The sequence below is a fragment of the Prionailurus bengalensis genome, chromosome D1, assembly GCF_016509475.1.
Source record: "Prionailurus bengalensis isolate Pbe53 chromosome D1, Fcat_Pben_1.1_paternal_pri, whole genome shotgun sequence".
Classification (NCBI taxonomy): domain Eukaryota; kingdom Metazoa; phylum Chordata; class Mammalia; order Carnivora; family Felidae; genus Prionailurus; species Prionailurus bengalensis.
This window is the reverse complement of record NC_057346.1, coordinates 74,719,203-74,736,453: the sequence shown is the minus strand read 5'-3', so window position 1 is coordinate 74,736,453 and position 17,251 is coordinate 74,719,203. Positions and strand designations below refer to the sequence as shown.

The 17,251-nt window shown below is 43.3% G+C and overlaps 1 protein-coding gene across 4 annotated transcripts in view; it reads left to right on the top strand.

Annotated features, from left to right (window-relative positions):
- The window catches only part of HPS5 (HPS5 biogenesis of lysosomal organelles complex 2 subunit 2), a 43,621-nt gene extending 37,333 nt beyond the window's left edge, over positions 1-6,288 (top strand). For 3 of the 4 annotated variants that reach the window (XM_043582376.1, XM_043582375.1, XM_043582377.1), the window contains 2 exons: positions 412-682; positions 1,818-2,604. In XM_043582376.1, coding sequence (XP_043438311.1) covers positions 412-682; positions 1,818-1,878 — 332 coding nt within the window. In that variant the 3' untranslated portion in view covers positions 1,879-2,604. Of the gene's footprint in view, positions 1-411; positions 683-1,817; positions 2,605-6,239 lie in introns of those variants that run through there. The other variant, XR_006297565.1, reaches the window with a different exon arrangement.
- The last annotated feature ends 10,963 nt before the right edge of the window (positions 6,289-17,251 follow it).

Below are 17,251 nucleotides of genomic sequence, written 5' to 3'. Positions count from 1 at the left end.
TGCCATTCTCTCTGATGGTTCCCTGACCTTTTCCTTTAATGCACTTAGCCCAGTTTATAAGTATAGATTTAGGTCTGTGTTTACCTCCTTTACTAGACTGAGCTCCAGAAGAGTGTAGGGGTCATCATGTCTGGTTGGTCTCACACTGCACATCATGTGCCTAGCCTAGACTGTACCCAAGGAGTCCTAAGTGAGCGAAATGAAGAATTTTGAAGCTAATGTTGTGACCTCTCCTTATCATGAATTACTTATTCAACAAATGTTCAGAAAACAATTTTGTGTTAGGATGATATTATGTTCTTATGTTTTGGTTTTAAATGTTTTCACAATGGTTCTGACTGTCTCCTATATGCAGGCAGAGCATTAAGAGCCATTAGAGCCAAAATTGTATGTTTCTGTGTGTTTGTGTAGGTTGGATCCCAGAGACTGTGGAGGAATGGAAGCTTCTCCTACATCTCGTACAGAACGAGAGTACAAAGCCAGCCCCCCAGAAGTCACAGAATGGGAACTTCAGTGATGGGCCTTCCCCCATCAATGTGGAAAATGTGGCACTTCTGTTAGCTAAGGCCATGGGCCCAGATCAGGCCTGGTCATTGCTACAGGAATGTGGTTTGACCCTTGAGCTGTCACAGAGGTTTACTAGAACCTGCGATATCCTAAGGATTGCAGAGAAAAGACAGAGGTAATAACCTGTCATGCCCTTGTCATGCCGTCTCCACAGGTGCTTGGGGAATGTGGAAGCTCAGAGATTTTCAGAAGGGGGTGGGGCTGTAGAGATCATTCAGTCCCAGCCCCTCACTAACAGATGAGGGGAGTGAGATGCCTCTGCTAATTAAGGTGATTGAGGGAAGAGGCTAAAAGTAATTATTGTGTCTCATACTTGTGACCAAGACACTCTGTAAGTTCATGTGAATACCCAAATCTGGTGTGTACTCAGTTCTTGAAGACAGTTATTAGTACCAAATATCAAGTTGTCTCAGGGCTTTTTTTGCTTTTGTTTTAGTTTTGGTAAAATACAGATAAAATAAAATTCACCATCTTAGCCATTTTTAAGTTTGGTTCAGTAGTGTTAATTATGTTCATATCATCTTGAAAACCTTAAACTTTACCCATTAAACAACAACTCCTCGTGACCCCCTCCATGCAGCTTCTCGTAACCACCAATCTATTTTCTGTCTCTATAATTTTGACTACAGTAGTCTCTTTGAGACCCTGCTTTCAATTCTTTTGGGTGTATACCCAGAAGTGGAATTGCTAGATCATATGGGATTCTAGTTTTAATTTTTTTTAGAAACTGCCATACTGTTCTCCATAGGGGCTACACCATTTAAACATTCCCACCAATGATGCACAAGGGCTCCATTTTCTCCATATTCTCACCAACAGTAGTTATGTTATTACTATTATTTTTTGATAGTAACCATCCTAATGGGCATGAGGTGAGAAGTATTTTGGTTTTGATTTGCATTTTCTTAGTGATTAATGATGTTGAACATCTTTTCATATGCTTGTTGGCTGTTGTATATCGTCTTTGGAGACATTTCTATTCAAGTCTTTTTGCCTGTTTTTAAATCAGGTTTTTTTGTTATTGTATGAATTTTTATATATTCTGGATATTAACCTTTTATCAGATATATGATTTGTGATATTTTCCCCTATTGGATAGGATGCCTTTTCACTGTGTTGATTGTGTCTTTTGATGCACAGAATCCGTCAACTTTTTGAATCCTTTAATTCTTTGTGGGTTCAAAAAAATTTTTTTTGTAAATAGAACAATGAAAACTAAATGTGCTTGTTTCTTTTCTTTGGGATTTCAGAGCCTTGATACAAAGCATGCTTGAAAAATGTGATCGGTTTCTCTGGTCTCAGCAGGCCTAGTGGAAGAAGATTCATCACAATGTCATAATATTTTGAGAAAAACTGAGTCATGCTCCTGAGCCTCCTGAACACATTTGCTGTGGAAGGAAAGGTACCGCCTCAAAACCCTGCCACCTTCCTGGGAGTACTTTTGTCAGTGTCCATAACTTCTGTATCTGTGGCTCTGTGAACTCAGTGTTTGTCAACCAGGGTTGAATTTTGAAAGGAATCAGTCCTTGTTTGCTGAATCGAAGTGTCCTGGAGTCAGAATGTGAAAGTTCACAGCTGAATTACAGTATTATTTTCCCCTTGCTAGTGAATTGGGGGAATTATTTTCCTATTGTGACTCTTCATGTAGGAGCAGAAGTTTCTCATCCTGCTTATAATGAAGACAGATAAAGTCATTGGCAGGAGTTGAATTTTTTTTATATCTTACCTGGGATAGTTGAGAAATTTATTGACATAAGACTGGGCATAACGGAATTAACACATAAAATTACACGAAACACTGAAGATTCAGATTAGATATTTACATGAAATGGCCCCATATTTAAATTGAGCTAATTTAAAATATATTTTTCTCCAATATTTGACATTTTCTAATCTGAACATATATACAAATGACTAATTTATTACCAGAAATGTTTTATCTCTAATCTTTCCTAAACAGTGGTCCAAAGGAATCATGCACCTTTAAAAATTATTTTTTTTAAAGCCATAATAAAGGAAAGCTTAAGTACTAACAAAGACTGCAGCGAGCACTTGTGTCATTGAAGCCATGCACTAGAATGCCTCCATCAAGCTCCTGTATGTTTGCATAGCATGTTACATTAATGATACATGTAAAATCTGGTTAAGTTTTTATTTGAATAGAATACGGACATGAGGTTTATTGTGAGCAATTTGCAGGAAGGTGTTGGAGTAAGCTCAACGTGGAGTAAGAAAAGTGTTGGATACTTTGAATGATTCGCTTCTTTTTTTCATTCAGAACACAGCCCAAGAACTATAGACAGAAATTGCTGTCATGCTTCCATATGATATTCAGATATCATGTAACCAGATGGGTTGAAGACATTATCAGAGAAAGGAGGCTTCACAAAGTTTCTTAGAGTTTCGGGAAGCTTGGAAAACCTAATAATTGTGGTCTACAGTGGGGGTGGGGGTGGAGTGTGTGTGTGTGTGTGTGTGTGTGTGTGTGTGTGTGTGTGTGTGGTGTGTGTGTGGTGGTTCCCCTTACCAAACAATTTCCTGACACCAGTTGGGTGTCCTACAATGCAACCCAATTCTGACACTATTGACCCAAAGGCAGCATCAGATCCCACAGGTAAAGGGCTCAGTCCCAAAAAACTCTCCTCCACTTAGACACTAATTCCAAGTCCAGGTTGTTAACTATACTTCTGACCAAGAAGAAACATTTTATTTACTAGATTGCCAACTTCTTATAAAAGGATGTAATGTAGGAACGGCCAGATAGAAGACACATGTAGGGCAGGGTACGGGGAAAAGCATAAGGAGCTTCCATATCTGCTCTAAGCGCCACCTTCTCCAGATCTTAATGTGTTCCCAATCTAGAAGCTCTCTGAATCAAGTTCTCTGCGTTTTTTTTATACCTTCATTACAGGGGCGTGATTAATTAAATCATTTGTCGTTAGCTATTGAACTCAATGTCCAGTCCCTTTCCCTTCCTGAGGTCAGGGGTGGGGCTTGGGGGATGAGACTGAAAGTACAAGACACCTCTATGGCACTCATCACTTGGGAAATTCTAAGGGCTTTAGGAGCTCTGTGCCAGAAAAGGGAGGAAGACCAAATATGTATTTCTTACTATAAGTCACGATATCATACCTTCCCACTAGCATTAGCTGGATTTTGGCTGTATTGGATTATGTTGAATGTGAGTCTGTACTAAGGTAAAGAGCAAGAACCCTCCCTTCACTGTCTCTCAGCTTTTGTCATTACATAATGACATACTGTCCACAAGAGAACAGAAGAAATCTCAGGAGACAGCCTGAACTGGCACAGTTGTGCAGTCATTTCCTAACAGATTATTCTAGGGCATATTACAGCAATCCTCATTTGCCAAAAGGGTACAGAGAAATTTATAGCACTAAAAAACATAATCGCATCATCCGAATTTAGCTTCCAAAGTAAACCAAGCAACAACAACAAAAGTCCCCTTCAGTTAAACATTTAAATTTCATCAGTCTAGTTGGCTATTAGGCAGTGTTTTCAAATACAGCTTGTATCTTTGACTTCCCTGAAGATGGCTGGACAGTGATTCATGGTTGCCTCAGTTTTAACAGGGCCACAGATTCGCATAGTGGCTGGGAGCTTGGGTTCTGAGGCACACTGTCTAGCTTTGAATGTTGCTGTGTGTCTTTCTAAGTGACCTTGGGAGAGTTACTTTGTTTTTCTGAGTTTCAGTTTTCTCATCTATATTATGGGGACAGTAGTAGCAGTCACTCAGGATAGTTTGAGAATTAACTGAGGTCATAAATGTGAAGCACAGAACACAGTGCCTGGCGCATAGGTTAGAGCCAGCTGTTAGTGACACATGAGACTGGAGTGCAGGGCAGTAGTGCTTGTGACCAGTGCACGGGTAATAAATATTAGCTGTCATTCGAAAGGTATGGAATATCCTTTTACTGCTTTTACCCTGTAGTGATCAGACCCATGTAAACTGGTTTGTGTGAATCTGAGAGAGTGAGAAGACCAAAATTGAAGTTAGTAATTTCCTTGTATGTGTTAAATCTGTCCCCGTTCTGCCCAAGGCTCAAAACCTTGTAGTCATCCTTGCCTCTCCCGCTCCTCAACCCTCACTTCCAGTCACCAGATAAATCCTCTCAATACTGTGTTGGTGGTGTTCTCCAGAGGTCGTTTTTTTCTCCAGTCTCCGTTGCTGCCCATCCACATTCTCGTTACTCCTTGCTTGCCTGAACGCTTGGAGCAGTCTTAGTGACCTTTCTTTCTTCACGTCTAAAGTCTTGCCTTCCCCACTGCCGCCACTCAGTCTCAGCTCCTCAAAGTGTAAGCACCTAGGTATCACCCAAGTGAGGTGATTGACAAACTTGCTATATGTCAGAGTCACCACAGGAGCACGTGAAAGATAACTGATTTCAGGGATCCTGGCCCAGACCTGGAGTCTGTAGATCTAGGGTCTAATTTAATCCTCAGTTGACCTCCCACCCCCATATTGTTCCTAGATTTAGATACAGAGTTATTTATCCTGGCTTATAGATGAACCCCTGTCTTGGTCCCATGGGAAGTTAATTAGACATCCACTGTCAGAATCCTTATCCTCTCGAGACAGCCTTAATCATGCCTCTTCCCAATCAGAAACTTTCAGACTGCCCTCTGCTTTCAAAATAAAACCCAAATCCTTGAGCCTGTCATTGAAGGCCCTCCGTGACTTGTTTCCAAACTCCGTTTCTCGGCTCCAGAGTTTGTCCTTCATCCTGGGTTCTCTGTTTCTTGGATACGCTCTGCACTTGGACCTCTGGTTGTGCCTCTGCTTAACCTTGACTTGTCCTTTGCTCCAGTCCCCACCTGCTGAAACCCACCAGGGTTCTGTGCCTTCCAAGTTCTGTATGTCAAGTTTGGTTGTTTTAAAATGTGATAACATACAGGTAACTTAAACCTTACCATCGTAACCATTTTTGTGGCAGAACAAGGGGCTGAAATCTCTCCTCCTGCCAGGAAGCAGTAACTTTAGAGTGGGTTCAGAGCTTTCCCTACCCTTTCATTTAGAAGAAACCTGCATACCACTAAACTTCCCAAATAACACTACAGAATTACAACACACGCTGCTGTGTGAGATGGGGAGTCTGGAGTTTCCAGTTAGCCCTGGTCTAATGGATCAGATACAAACCACAGAAGAAGGCTGGGAAAATTTCCACTTGATAATTCTTTCCAGAGGGCTCAGAGAAGTACTACCTGGCACCACTGTGTCCTAAACAGAGAATGTTTTCCCATCTTGCCCAAGTAATACATTATTCCAGCTGGGCGACTCTGAGTCAGTGTGAATATTCAAGGTGATGGTTCCCGCTAGTGATGCGGCACTGTTACCGGTAGGCAGAGCCTGAGTTTAGTGACATCGTGTCGGTGGTCTTGATCCCCCTGTAGCTTTTCCTAATAAACCGCCTGTCTTTATAGCATGAGGCCTGTGTAGTTCTGCAGAGCCCCATACTTAGCCAGGGCCCTGGGCCTGCTTGAATGCCCTGCTTTCATCATCTTGGAATTTTTAATAATTTCTGAACACATTTTTATTTTGCATTGGGACCCATTACGTTAAGTAACTGGCCCTGGCTGCCACAGTAGATCTGAGGTGGGGCCTGAGATTTTGCATTTTTTAAAAAAATTTTTTAATGTTTATTTATTTTTTACAGAGACAGAGCATAAGTTGGGGAGGGGCAGAGAGAGAGGGAGACACAGAATCCGAAGCAGGCTCCAGGCTCCGAGCTGTCAGCACAGAGTCCGATGTGGGGCTCGAACTCACAGGCCCGCGAGACCTGATCTCACAGATCGTGACCTGACCTGAAGTCAGATGCTCAACCGACTGAGCCACCCAGGCACCCCTGAGATTTTGCATTTCTAAGGGGATCCCAGGTGATGCTTCCTTGAATCACCCTTTGAGTAGCAAGGCTCAGTCTGAAGTCTGGTAGCAACTTAGAAGGAATCTGAAGGACAGTATGGATCCAAGGCCCCTGGCAGCTGGATTACTTGCCACATTAAGGGAAACGTGAATTTTTGTATTCCTCAAGCTTCTGTGTTTTTGTTACAGCCAGTTAGCCTTACCCTAATTAGAGGAAGTGAGGTAGAGCCAGTCTCACAACTTGTTGCATTCTCAGTTTGTTTAGGCTTAAATAATTTTGGAGAAAGAGCCTTCTCTGAAGTATGCCTGGAAACTTGCCTCCAAATGTGTCAAACACAAGCTCAGGCTCTCTGGTTCCTCCTCCAGTGTTGGTGGGTGCCGATTGGAATGGCCTTTTTAATCTTGGAGACTGGAATTGGAGTTTGAAGTTAGAGGAGAAGAAGATGAGGCAGTGTGGCCAGGTTTACCAGAATTCAGTTTTGATGTTTGGAGGCAAATCCTAACCAACAAAAACATGCTTCTCCTTGTCCTTCAAACCTGTCTCCCGTGGGGACCTTGTGGCTCATATATTCCTTGGATCCCCTAACCATAATGGTCATTGTATCACCTTAATTTTACTCCAACCTCTAACAAACTACTTTTGTTGTAGGAAAACAAAAATAAGTTATCTTAACCAAAATATGAGGTGGAATGTAGCAGATCCAACCCCGTTGCTAAGAATGTCTCCATATCCCTACCAAGCCCCGTAGCACTCAGTCCCTCAAAGAGCACTGTGCTCCAGATCACATCCCCCTGGGGTGGCATCTGGTTTGTGGCAGTACCAGGCTCACGGCTGGTTCATTCCACAAGTCCGTGGTAGCTTACATTTCTTTGTCCTTCCTAGTGTCCCTGCCTGTCTCCCTGTCTTGGCTAACCAGCTTCTTTCCCTCTTCTCCCTTTTATCCTCAACCTAAGATCCAATCAATCCCTTCATTCGTGAGTGAATTTTTACTGTCCATATGTTGGAGATGCCTGTGCTTTTCTTTTTTCTTTCCTTTTTTTCAATTTTTATTAGTACAAGCGAGAGGGGGGGAGTGGGGGGGAGAGAGAGAGAGAGAGAGGCAATCTTAAGCAGACTCCATGCTCAGCACAGGTCTTGATGTGGGGTTCAATCCCATGACCCTGGGATCATGACCTGAGCCAAAATCAAAGAGAGTTGGATACTCTACTGACTCATTCACCCAGGCACCCTGCTGCATATGTTTTTTCCATGAGCTTTAGAAAAGCACAAGGTTTTGCTATATCAGATATGGCTTACGTACTACTTCAGATCCTCTGGCTCCCTCCTTTTCCTGCAGCCACTTCTACAATGATGATTCCATCGTTTATGAGCATTGATCCATTTCATGCAGGTGCAACCTGCTTTGGGTCTGTTCCACAGCCTTCTGTTCCATACACTAGGGAAATCCACAGGGCACTGAGCATGTGCACAACCATGGAATGTAGAAAGGTTAATATTCAAGGGGTCACACTTAACCACTGGAGATGGAAGCCAGTTGATAGGTGCTTTTCTTTTTGAATTGTGGTGGATAGTGCTCAGGTATCTTTTATGACATTCCTCAGAAGTCGCAGTGGGATTGAGCTCCGGGTATAAGGCTCTTAATTATGGCCTGCTCCGTTATGCATCCTTATGTTGGCCATGCTCCCTCCCTGGTCTACACCCCTGTCTCTCACTCCTGCTCACTGGAGTTGTTTCCAAGTAAAGTACCAGAGAACCTAGGGGAGGTGGTGGGGGTGAGGACGGCAGGAGGTGAGAGGATTCTTCTATTCTTTGAGGCTTTATCACGTAGACTTAGTCTGTTATTCAAGTGAAGGATCCATTAGGTAAGAAATAGCAGGCATCCAGCCATCATTGCTGGTTGGATTGTCTCTCCCCTGACATGACCTGCTTCCTTAACCTTCCCCCTACTCTGATGTCCTCAGATTCCCACAGCTAAGGCCCCTGACTTCCCTACCTGCAGGTACAGCTCAGCTCATGGCTTGGTGTAGAAAGCACTGAAGGATCCTCAATCTAACCTCCAGGCAGCCCTCCAACTACAGCCTGGGGTACCGGGGAGAATGGCACATCCATACTCACTCAATAGTGAGAGACCGCACGGGCCCAGGGCCCATCATATGGTTCCCCAGATGCCAAACAGAGTCCAAGTTGTGACACAGCTGGGGCTGTATACGCACCCTCACTGTTCACCTGCCCACAGACCCTAGCTGGATCTTGCCTAGACCAAAAATGTTTCCATTTCTCCCCAAACAATTATCTCAGCAGTGGAGGCTTTTATCTCACTGACCTATTAACTGTAAATCCCCATCAGAGAACTAGGGACTATTATTACTTATTAGTACTGCTCAAGGAAGTAGTGTGGGTGAAGGGAAAAGCCTTAAGCCAGACTGCCTGCATTCAAATCCTGGCTTTACCACTCACTAGATCTGTGATCTTGAGCAAGGTACTCAGTCTCTCTGTCCCCCAGTGTCCACATCTGAGAAATAATCTACACCTGTAGAGTTGTGGCACAGTGTGGGAATAGAACAAGCTCAGTAAATGAGCCATTATGACTAGGGTTATTATTCAGTAATCTTCTGGCCAATCCCAGTAATCCTGGTTTTTATTTTATTTTTTAACTGAAATATAGTTAATATTTCACACTAAACATAGCAAGAGTTTTCCTTCTTTTTTTTTTTTTTTTTTTTGTTGTTGTTGTTTATTAAAAAAGCGCCAGCATGCGTGAGCAGGGGAGGGGCAGAGAGAAAGGGAGACAGGATCCCAAGTGGGCTCTGCGCTGACAGTGGAGAGCCCGATGTGGGGCTCAAACCAAGAAACCACAAGATCCTGACCTGAGCCGAAGTTGGACATTTAACTGACTGAGCCACCCAGGCACCCTTACTTTTCTTTTTTCATCAGGAGATGATAATAGTATTTTCTAGAAAATTTCCCTATGCATAAAATAAACAACAGATTCTTTTGTTGTCTTACCAAGATAATATTAAACAGAATTAAAAAAAAAAACTCTCCTATGTAACATGGATATTATCTGAGAAGACTGCATAGTATTCCATCTTATGTGTGTGATACACATTACTTGATGACTGTTCTTTTCCTTTTCCCCGCTGGGCCCTAATCTATTATTTACATTTTTTTCCTCATACAGTTTTTAACTGAGATATAATTCACATACCGTAAAATTCACCCTCTTTATCCTATTGAGGGGTTTCTTAGTATATTCATCAGGTTGTGTAGCCATCACTTCTGTGCAATTCCAGAATATTTTCATCATCCCAGCAAGAAACTTCATACCCTTTAGCAGTCACTCCCTCTCCCCCACTCCTTCCAGGCCATGGCAGCCACTAATCTCTCTGTCTCTGGACTTGTCAATTCTGGACATTTCATACACATATATTCATATTATAAATACCCTTTTGTGTCTGGATTTTATTTAGCCTAATGTTTTCAAGGTTCATCCTTGTTTTCAAGGTTCATTCTGCACTGTCAGCACAGAGCCAGACTTGGGACTTGATCTCATGAACTGCGAGATCATGAGCTGAGCCAAAATCAAGAGTCAGATGCGCAACCGACAGAGCCAACCATGCACCCCTACACAGTATTACTTCTGATTAAGGAACTCATTTTGCAACAGATAAAACATGACAATGGGCCTATACTTATGGAGCTCACTGGTTTCACCATGTTCCCCATGATCTTGAAGTAGCCGGCTGGGTAGAATGGTGGAATAACCTTTTGAAAACAGTTACAGTGCTAGGTAGATAGCAACACCTTGCAGGGATAGGGCAATGCCCTCCCCACCCTCACCAAGGATATGGTATGTGCTTTAGATCAGTGTCCAATATATGCTACTGTTTCTCCCATAGCCACAATTCATGGGCCCAAGAATTAAGGCAAGGAAGGGATAGTGACTTCTCTCACTAATACCCCTACTGACCCACTAGCAAAATTTTTGTTTTCCATCCTTGTGACTTGAGGTTCTGGTGGTCTAAAAGACTTAGATCCAAAGAGAGAAACCACCCAAGGGTGGGAAGAGTCCACCTATGGACGACAGCTTGCGCCCATGCCTGTGGAATTCCTGCCCATTTGTGATCCTCCCTGCTTGGTTGAATGGAAAACAGGCCTTCTTTATAGACTTTGAACCTACTTAGTCAGCCCTCACCATTGCATAAGCAAATTCCTTGTGAGAAATCTATATCTGTCTTTATGATCCTGTTCCTGTAAACAACTTATAGTACCAAATTCTGAGTCAGAGTTCAACCAGAGGACCGGAACCAATAGGATATATATATGTATATATTAGTGGACTTATTACAAGAACTGGCTTACACGGCTGTAGGGGCAGGCTAAGCAGTCAGGATAGGCAGTCAGGATGGTGCCATATAGAAGGAAGGAGAGCAGTTGTAGGCGACTACTTGGGAGACCAGTTTGGAGAAGACCTAAGCCACCACCTTCTTCTTCTTCTTCTGCTGCTGCTGCTGCTGCTGCTGCTGCTGCTGCTTCTGCTGCTTCTGTTGCTGCTGCTTCTTCTTCTTCTTCTTCTTCTTCTTCTTCTTCTTCTTCTTTTTCTTCTTCTTCTTTTAATTTACATCCAAGTTAGTTAGCATATAGTGCAACAGTGATTTCAGGGGTAGATTCCTTAATGCCCCTTACCCATTTAGCCCATCCCCCCTCCCACAACCCCTCCAGTAACCCTCTGTTTGTTCTCCATATTTAAGAGTCCCTTAAGTTTTTATCCCCCTCCCTGTTTTTATATTATTTTTGCTTCCCTTCCCTTGTGTTCATCTGTTCTGTGTCTTAGAGCCCTCATATGAGTGAAGTCATATGATATTTGTCTTTCTCTGACTGTCTAATTTCGCTTAGCATAATACTCTCTAGTTCCATCCACGTAGTTGCAAATGGCAAGATTTCATTCTTTTTGATTGCCGAGTAATACTCCATTGTGTATATATACCACATCTTCTTTATCCATTCATCCATTGATGGACATTTGGGCTCTTTCCATACTTTGGCTATTGTTGACAGTGCTGCTATAAACATGGGGATGCATGTGTCCCTTCGAAACAGCACGCCTGTATCCCTTGGATAAATATCTAGTAGTGCAATTGCTGCATCGTAGGGTAGTTCTATTTTTAATTTTTTGAGGAACCTCCATACTGTTTTCCGGAGTGGCTGCACCAGCTTGCATTGCCACCAACAATGCAAAAGAGATCCTCTTTCTCCACATCCTCGCCAACATCTGTTGTTGCCTGAGTTGTTAATAATGTTAGCCATTCTGATAGGTGTGAGGTGGTATCTCATTGTGGTTTTGATTTATATTTCCCTGAGGATGAGTGATGTAGAGCATTTTTCCTGTGTCAGTTGGCCATCTGGATGTCTTCTTTGGAGAAGTGTCTATGCATATCTTTTCCCCATTTCTTCACTGGATTGTTTTTTTGAGTGTTGAGTTTGATAAATTCTTTATAGATTTTGGATACTAAGCCTTTCTCTGATATGTCATTTGCAAATATCTTCTCCCATTCCTTCAGTTGCCTTTTAGTTTTGCTGATTGTTTCCTTCACTGTGCAGAAGCTTTTTATTTTGATGAGGTCCCAGTAGTTCATTTTTGCTTTTGTTTCCCTTGTCTCCAGAGACGTGTTGAGTAAGAAGTTGCTGTGACCAAGATCAAAGAGGTTTTTGCCTGCTTTCTCCTTGAGGATTTTGATGGCTTCCTGTCTTACATTGAGGTCTTTCATCCATTTTGAGCTTATTTTTGTGTATGGTGTAAGAAAGTAGTCCAGGTTCATTCTTCTGCATGTCGCTGTCCACTTTTCCCAGCACCACTTGCTGAAGAGACTGTCTTTATTCCATTGGATATTCTTTCCTGCTTTGTCAAAGATTAGTTGGCCATATGTTTGTGGGTCCATTTCTGGTTCTCTATTCTGTTCCATTGATCTGAGTGTCTGTTCTTGTGCCAGTACCATACTGTCTTGATGATTACAGCTTTGTAACACAGCTTAAAGTCTGGGATTGTGATGCCTCCAGCTTTGGTTTTCTTTTTCAAGATTACTTTGGCTATTTGGGGTCTTTTCTAGTTCCATACAAATTTTAGGATTGTTTGTTCTAGCTCTGTGAAGAATGCTGGTGTTATTTTGATAGGGATTGCATTGAAAATGTAGATTGCTTTGGGCAGTATTGACATTTTAACGATATTTGTTCTTCCTATCCAGAGCATGGAATCTTTTTCTTTTGTGTGTGTGTGTGTGTGTCTTCAATTTCTTTCATAAGCTTTCTATAGTTTTCAGTGTATAGATTTTTCACCTGTTTGGTTAGATGTATTCCTAGGTATTTTATGGGTTTTGGTGCAATTGTAAATGGGATCGATTCCTTGATTTCTCTTTCTGTTGCTTCATTGTTGGTATATAGGAATGCAACCGATTTCTGTGCATTGATTTTATATCCTGCAATGTTGCTGGATTCATGAATCAGTTCTAGCAGTTTTTTGGTGGAATCTTTTGGGTTTTCTTATCTAAGTCTTTTTCTAAAGGCTTTCCAACTGATGAAGCCAGTTGCACGTAGGATAACCCCTCATTTGATTAAAGAGAATTTATTAAGGACTTTAATCATGTCTGCAAAGAAACCTCACAGCAGCATCTAAATCAGTGTTTGAATAACTGAGGGAAGATGTGTGTATACAACAAAGTGACTCCATTTCCCTTCATCCTTTCACTCTGGACAGAATAGCTCTTACAGCCCATCCACCTGGACTCACAGTCAAAGGGAACTGTGAGGACTGTAGTTCAGCCTAGCCAAGCTGACACATCGAAAAGCCATCACTGGGCCAGGGCGGGGTTAGGGGGAGGCAGGTGGATGGGGGGATCGAAATTTTCATGTCTAATGAGAAAGCTTGCAAAACATTGCTAGGAAACTAATTTTTCCTAAGATAAAGTGAAATTATGTCCACCTTAGATAGTACTTTAGTATAGATTTTGGTATAGATTTGGGTATTCATCTTTCAGTGAAACATTTCCACATTCTGCAGACCAAAACCTGTATCAAATCTCCCCACCCTCTACAAGTCCCAGACACCACTCCCAGATCTGTCATCCTGTGCAGAATACTTTTCTTTCTGCTTCATTCATTCACTCAGTGAATGTTTACTGAGCCTCTACTATGAGCCAGGAGCTGTGGCAGGTACTCTGGATACAAGGATGACATACAGCAAGATAGACATGCTTTTTGCCCTTTGTGATGAGTCCTGGGGACAATAATGTACAACCATAGCAGGTACAACTGGACTCCCTCAGGTTCCTTCTCCTCCCTCTGAAATGTTAGGTATCTCCTGACTACATTCTCTTTACCTTCCTTCCTTTCTCATGAGTCACTCCTTACTCCTTTTCAGGTTAACCCATCATCTATGAGCCTACCCCATCCCCTCCTTTTTACTAATTAGTTAAAAAATAAATTATTTCAATCATTCATTTATTCAGTAAGTGTTGAGGTTCTAGTATGTTACCAGATACTTTGCTCAGTGCTAGATATTTAAAGTTAAATAAGACAGAAATTGTTAACTAGGATGGAAGACAGACCAAGAAAACCAAACAAAACCAAAACAGAATAACAGAAAAATGTAAAGCAAAAAATGAGAAAAATCATCCTAGATATTGATGCCTGGTAGGAAGGGGAGAATAGCATGGTAGGTGACTCAGAGCAGTCAGAGAAGGCCTCTCTGAAGAGCGATTTCACGCGAGAGACACAGGATGAGAAAGAAGCAGCCGTGTGAAGAGCAGGTGAATTGAGTGTTCTAGGCAGAGGGAACATCACGTACAAACATCCTATGGCAAATTAGAGCTTGACTTTTTGGTGGAACTGAGGGAGGACCAATGCTGGAGAGCAGTGGGCGAAGAGGGTGCGACAAAGAGGGTGATATAATGAAGACAGTTGACATCTCTCAGGAAGGTGGGAGAAGGCAGGTGTGCTGGACTTCGCTCAGAGGCCTCTTGATACGAGGACGAATATGTCACTTGTTTGGGGCCACGCCCCAAAGTCCGTGGTGGACAAGAGCTACTTTACCGGAGCGGTGGGTACAGAGGCCAGGCTGGAGCAGGTTCAAGTGTGAGTCTGAAGGCAGGAATTAGACAGTGTAGGTGGGTGGCTTTTTCAACAAGTCAGACCAGGAGGAGGAAGAGGAGAAGGTGCAGGAGTGAAAAGTGAGGTGGGCTGAGTCCGGGTTTTCAATGTGGTAATTTATCGGGGAAACGGTTGGTGAGTGCCTGGACCGTGCGAGGTGTAGCACATTCGATGATGAGCAAGCTGCGGTGCCCGTCCTCAAACAAGTCAGGCATCTCCCGATTATAAGTGCTCTCCTGCCCGTTTAAACCTGGTGCTGAGATCCAGGAAGGAGAGAGAGGCCTCCCCCCTCGCCCCGCTGAAGCCCTTGGCCTTGTACAGCACATCCCAGGTTCTGGAGGCAGACACACCAGCCTGCAATCCTGGCTCTGCACCCTTACGTGGGCAATACTGCACAAGGTCCTAATTGTGTGCCTCTAAACCTGGTTCTCCACCTGAGAACTGCAAAGACTTTCTGTGGCTTAAGTCAAATAAGGCAGGGACAGAATAGAGCACAGTTTGGCATTTGCAAACGAAGAAAATGGCAGCTACCTTATTAATTAGTATTCACCAGCCTCCCACACCCCAGCAGAGTTTGGATTGTCACCAGCGTGCGCTTCAGTGGAGGCTTTTATTAAGTTGTAAGTGTTTATCTACAATCTGACTTTCTAGAACATTAGACATCATCAAAAGAAAAGTTACGTAGAAAGTAGAAAGGGGGTGCCTGGGTGGCTCAGTCAGCCAAGCGTCTGACTCTTCATTTCGGCTCAGGTCATGATTTCACGGTTCGTGAGTTTGAAGCCCACATCGGGCTCTGTGCTGACAGCGCAGAGCCTGCTTGGGATTTTCTCTCTCTCCCTCTCTCTTTGCCCCTCCCCTGCTTGTACGCACACTTTCCCAAAATAAACTTTTAAAAGTAATTATCTTACTAAAAAAAAGAAAGTAGAATGAAAATGTTTTATGAACTGTAAACTACTGTTCAGATATGAGTTATGTTAGAGAGACTTGAAATCTGTTAGGGGAACTGACATATTGAAGAAGCAGAGGGAATGCGATAAAGAGGCCAGGAGGTGTGAATGAAGCTCTGTGAGAGCCCCAAACTCTGCCCCAGAATGGAGTGAGTGGGCTACGGGATGGTTCTTCAAGAAAGTAGAAGTTTTATCTGGATCTGAGTTCAAGGACAGTAGGAATAAAGATGAGAGAAACTACTATGAGAACCATTCCTCACGTAGGACCAAAGGAACTGGTTAAAACTGTCACTGGGGACAGGGGTTGGTGTTTGGGAAGGCAAGACATCAGTTGCCGGAACCCCTGGGATTAGACTTCCCAAAGCCTAATGGAAAGAGGCCACTGAGGGACAAGGTGCAGAGGCAGAAGAGGACACAGTGACTGGGCAGTGAGCAGGTGGGGACACAGAGAGGCCTCAGCATGATAAGGGTAGGAAGTGGAGAGAGGTATGAGAGGAGATATCAAAGAAGAGATTCCATGTAGAACTTCCAGTATATTGGAGACCCCTTATCAGTCAGGGGCCAGTCAGCGAACAGAAACCAGGCAGTATTTTCAAGAGGAAGGTTTATGGGTTTTGTTTTGTTTTGTTTTAATATTTATTTAAGGGGCATCTGGGTGGCTTGGTCAGTTGAGCATGCGACTTCAGGTCACGATCTCATGGTTTCTGGGCTCAAACCCCATGTCAGGCTTTGCGCTGACTACACGGAGCCTGCTTTGGGTTCTCTGTCTCCCTCTCTCTATGCCCTTCCTCTGTTCACACTCTCTCTTGCTCTTTCTCAAAAATAAACATTAAACTTTTATTACAGTTTTATTTATTATTAAGTAACCTCCACAGCCAATATGGCTCAAACTCACACTTCAAAATCAAGAATTACGCTTTTCCAACTGAGCCAGCCAGGTGCTCAGAAGGAGGGTTAACATTAAGAATTATTAAATAGTTACAGGAGTTGAGCTATAAAGCGGTAAAAATGAAGGAAGGAATAAATTAAGGAAAGGGCCTTCACGAGGCTGGGATTAAGGTCTATTAGGAAGTGTGTGGCAATAGTCAAGGTCTATAATCTTGTCAAAGTTGACAAGAGAGCCTCCGCTGAGGTGACAACAAAACCTGCTAGAGGTTGATGTTGTCACTATGCCACCAATTTGCTGACATATTTTGTTCCTGGGAGCTTTTGTGGAAGGCGTGAGATATGGCGGAGAAAAACTGCTTTGGATGCAGGTCTCAGATGGCATGGACAGGAACTGGTTTTCACTGGATTTGAAGGTTCTGCTGGGAAACCAACACAAGATCAAGATGGCAGTAGCTGGAGCAGGATTCCACAAACCCATCCTCCCATGGCTGTGTCCCCTGTCCTCAGGGATAGAGACCATGAGGAAAAAAACCAAGGGGGACTGGAAGCTGAGGACAGAGAGGGAGACAGGACACAACTGGCAGGAGAGAAGGGTCTGGACACGGAAGAACCTGGAGAGAGCACCAGGCCAACCAGAGGGGAGTGGACAGGGCAGCAGATCTGATCTGGGAACGGTGGGTGCAGGGCGTCTACTCTGTGTGACACTGACATGATGTCCCCCACACCAACCACACGGGCACAGGCCCGGCCTGCACCTGGGTGTCCGTCCATCACCCCTGGGAACGAACAAACGAACAGTCCGTACATCAAAGAATAACACACACTTTT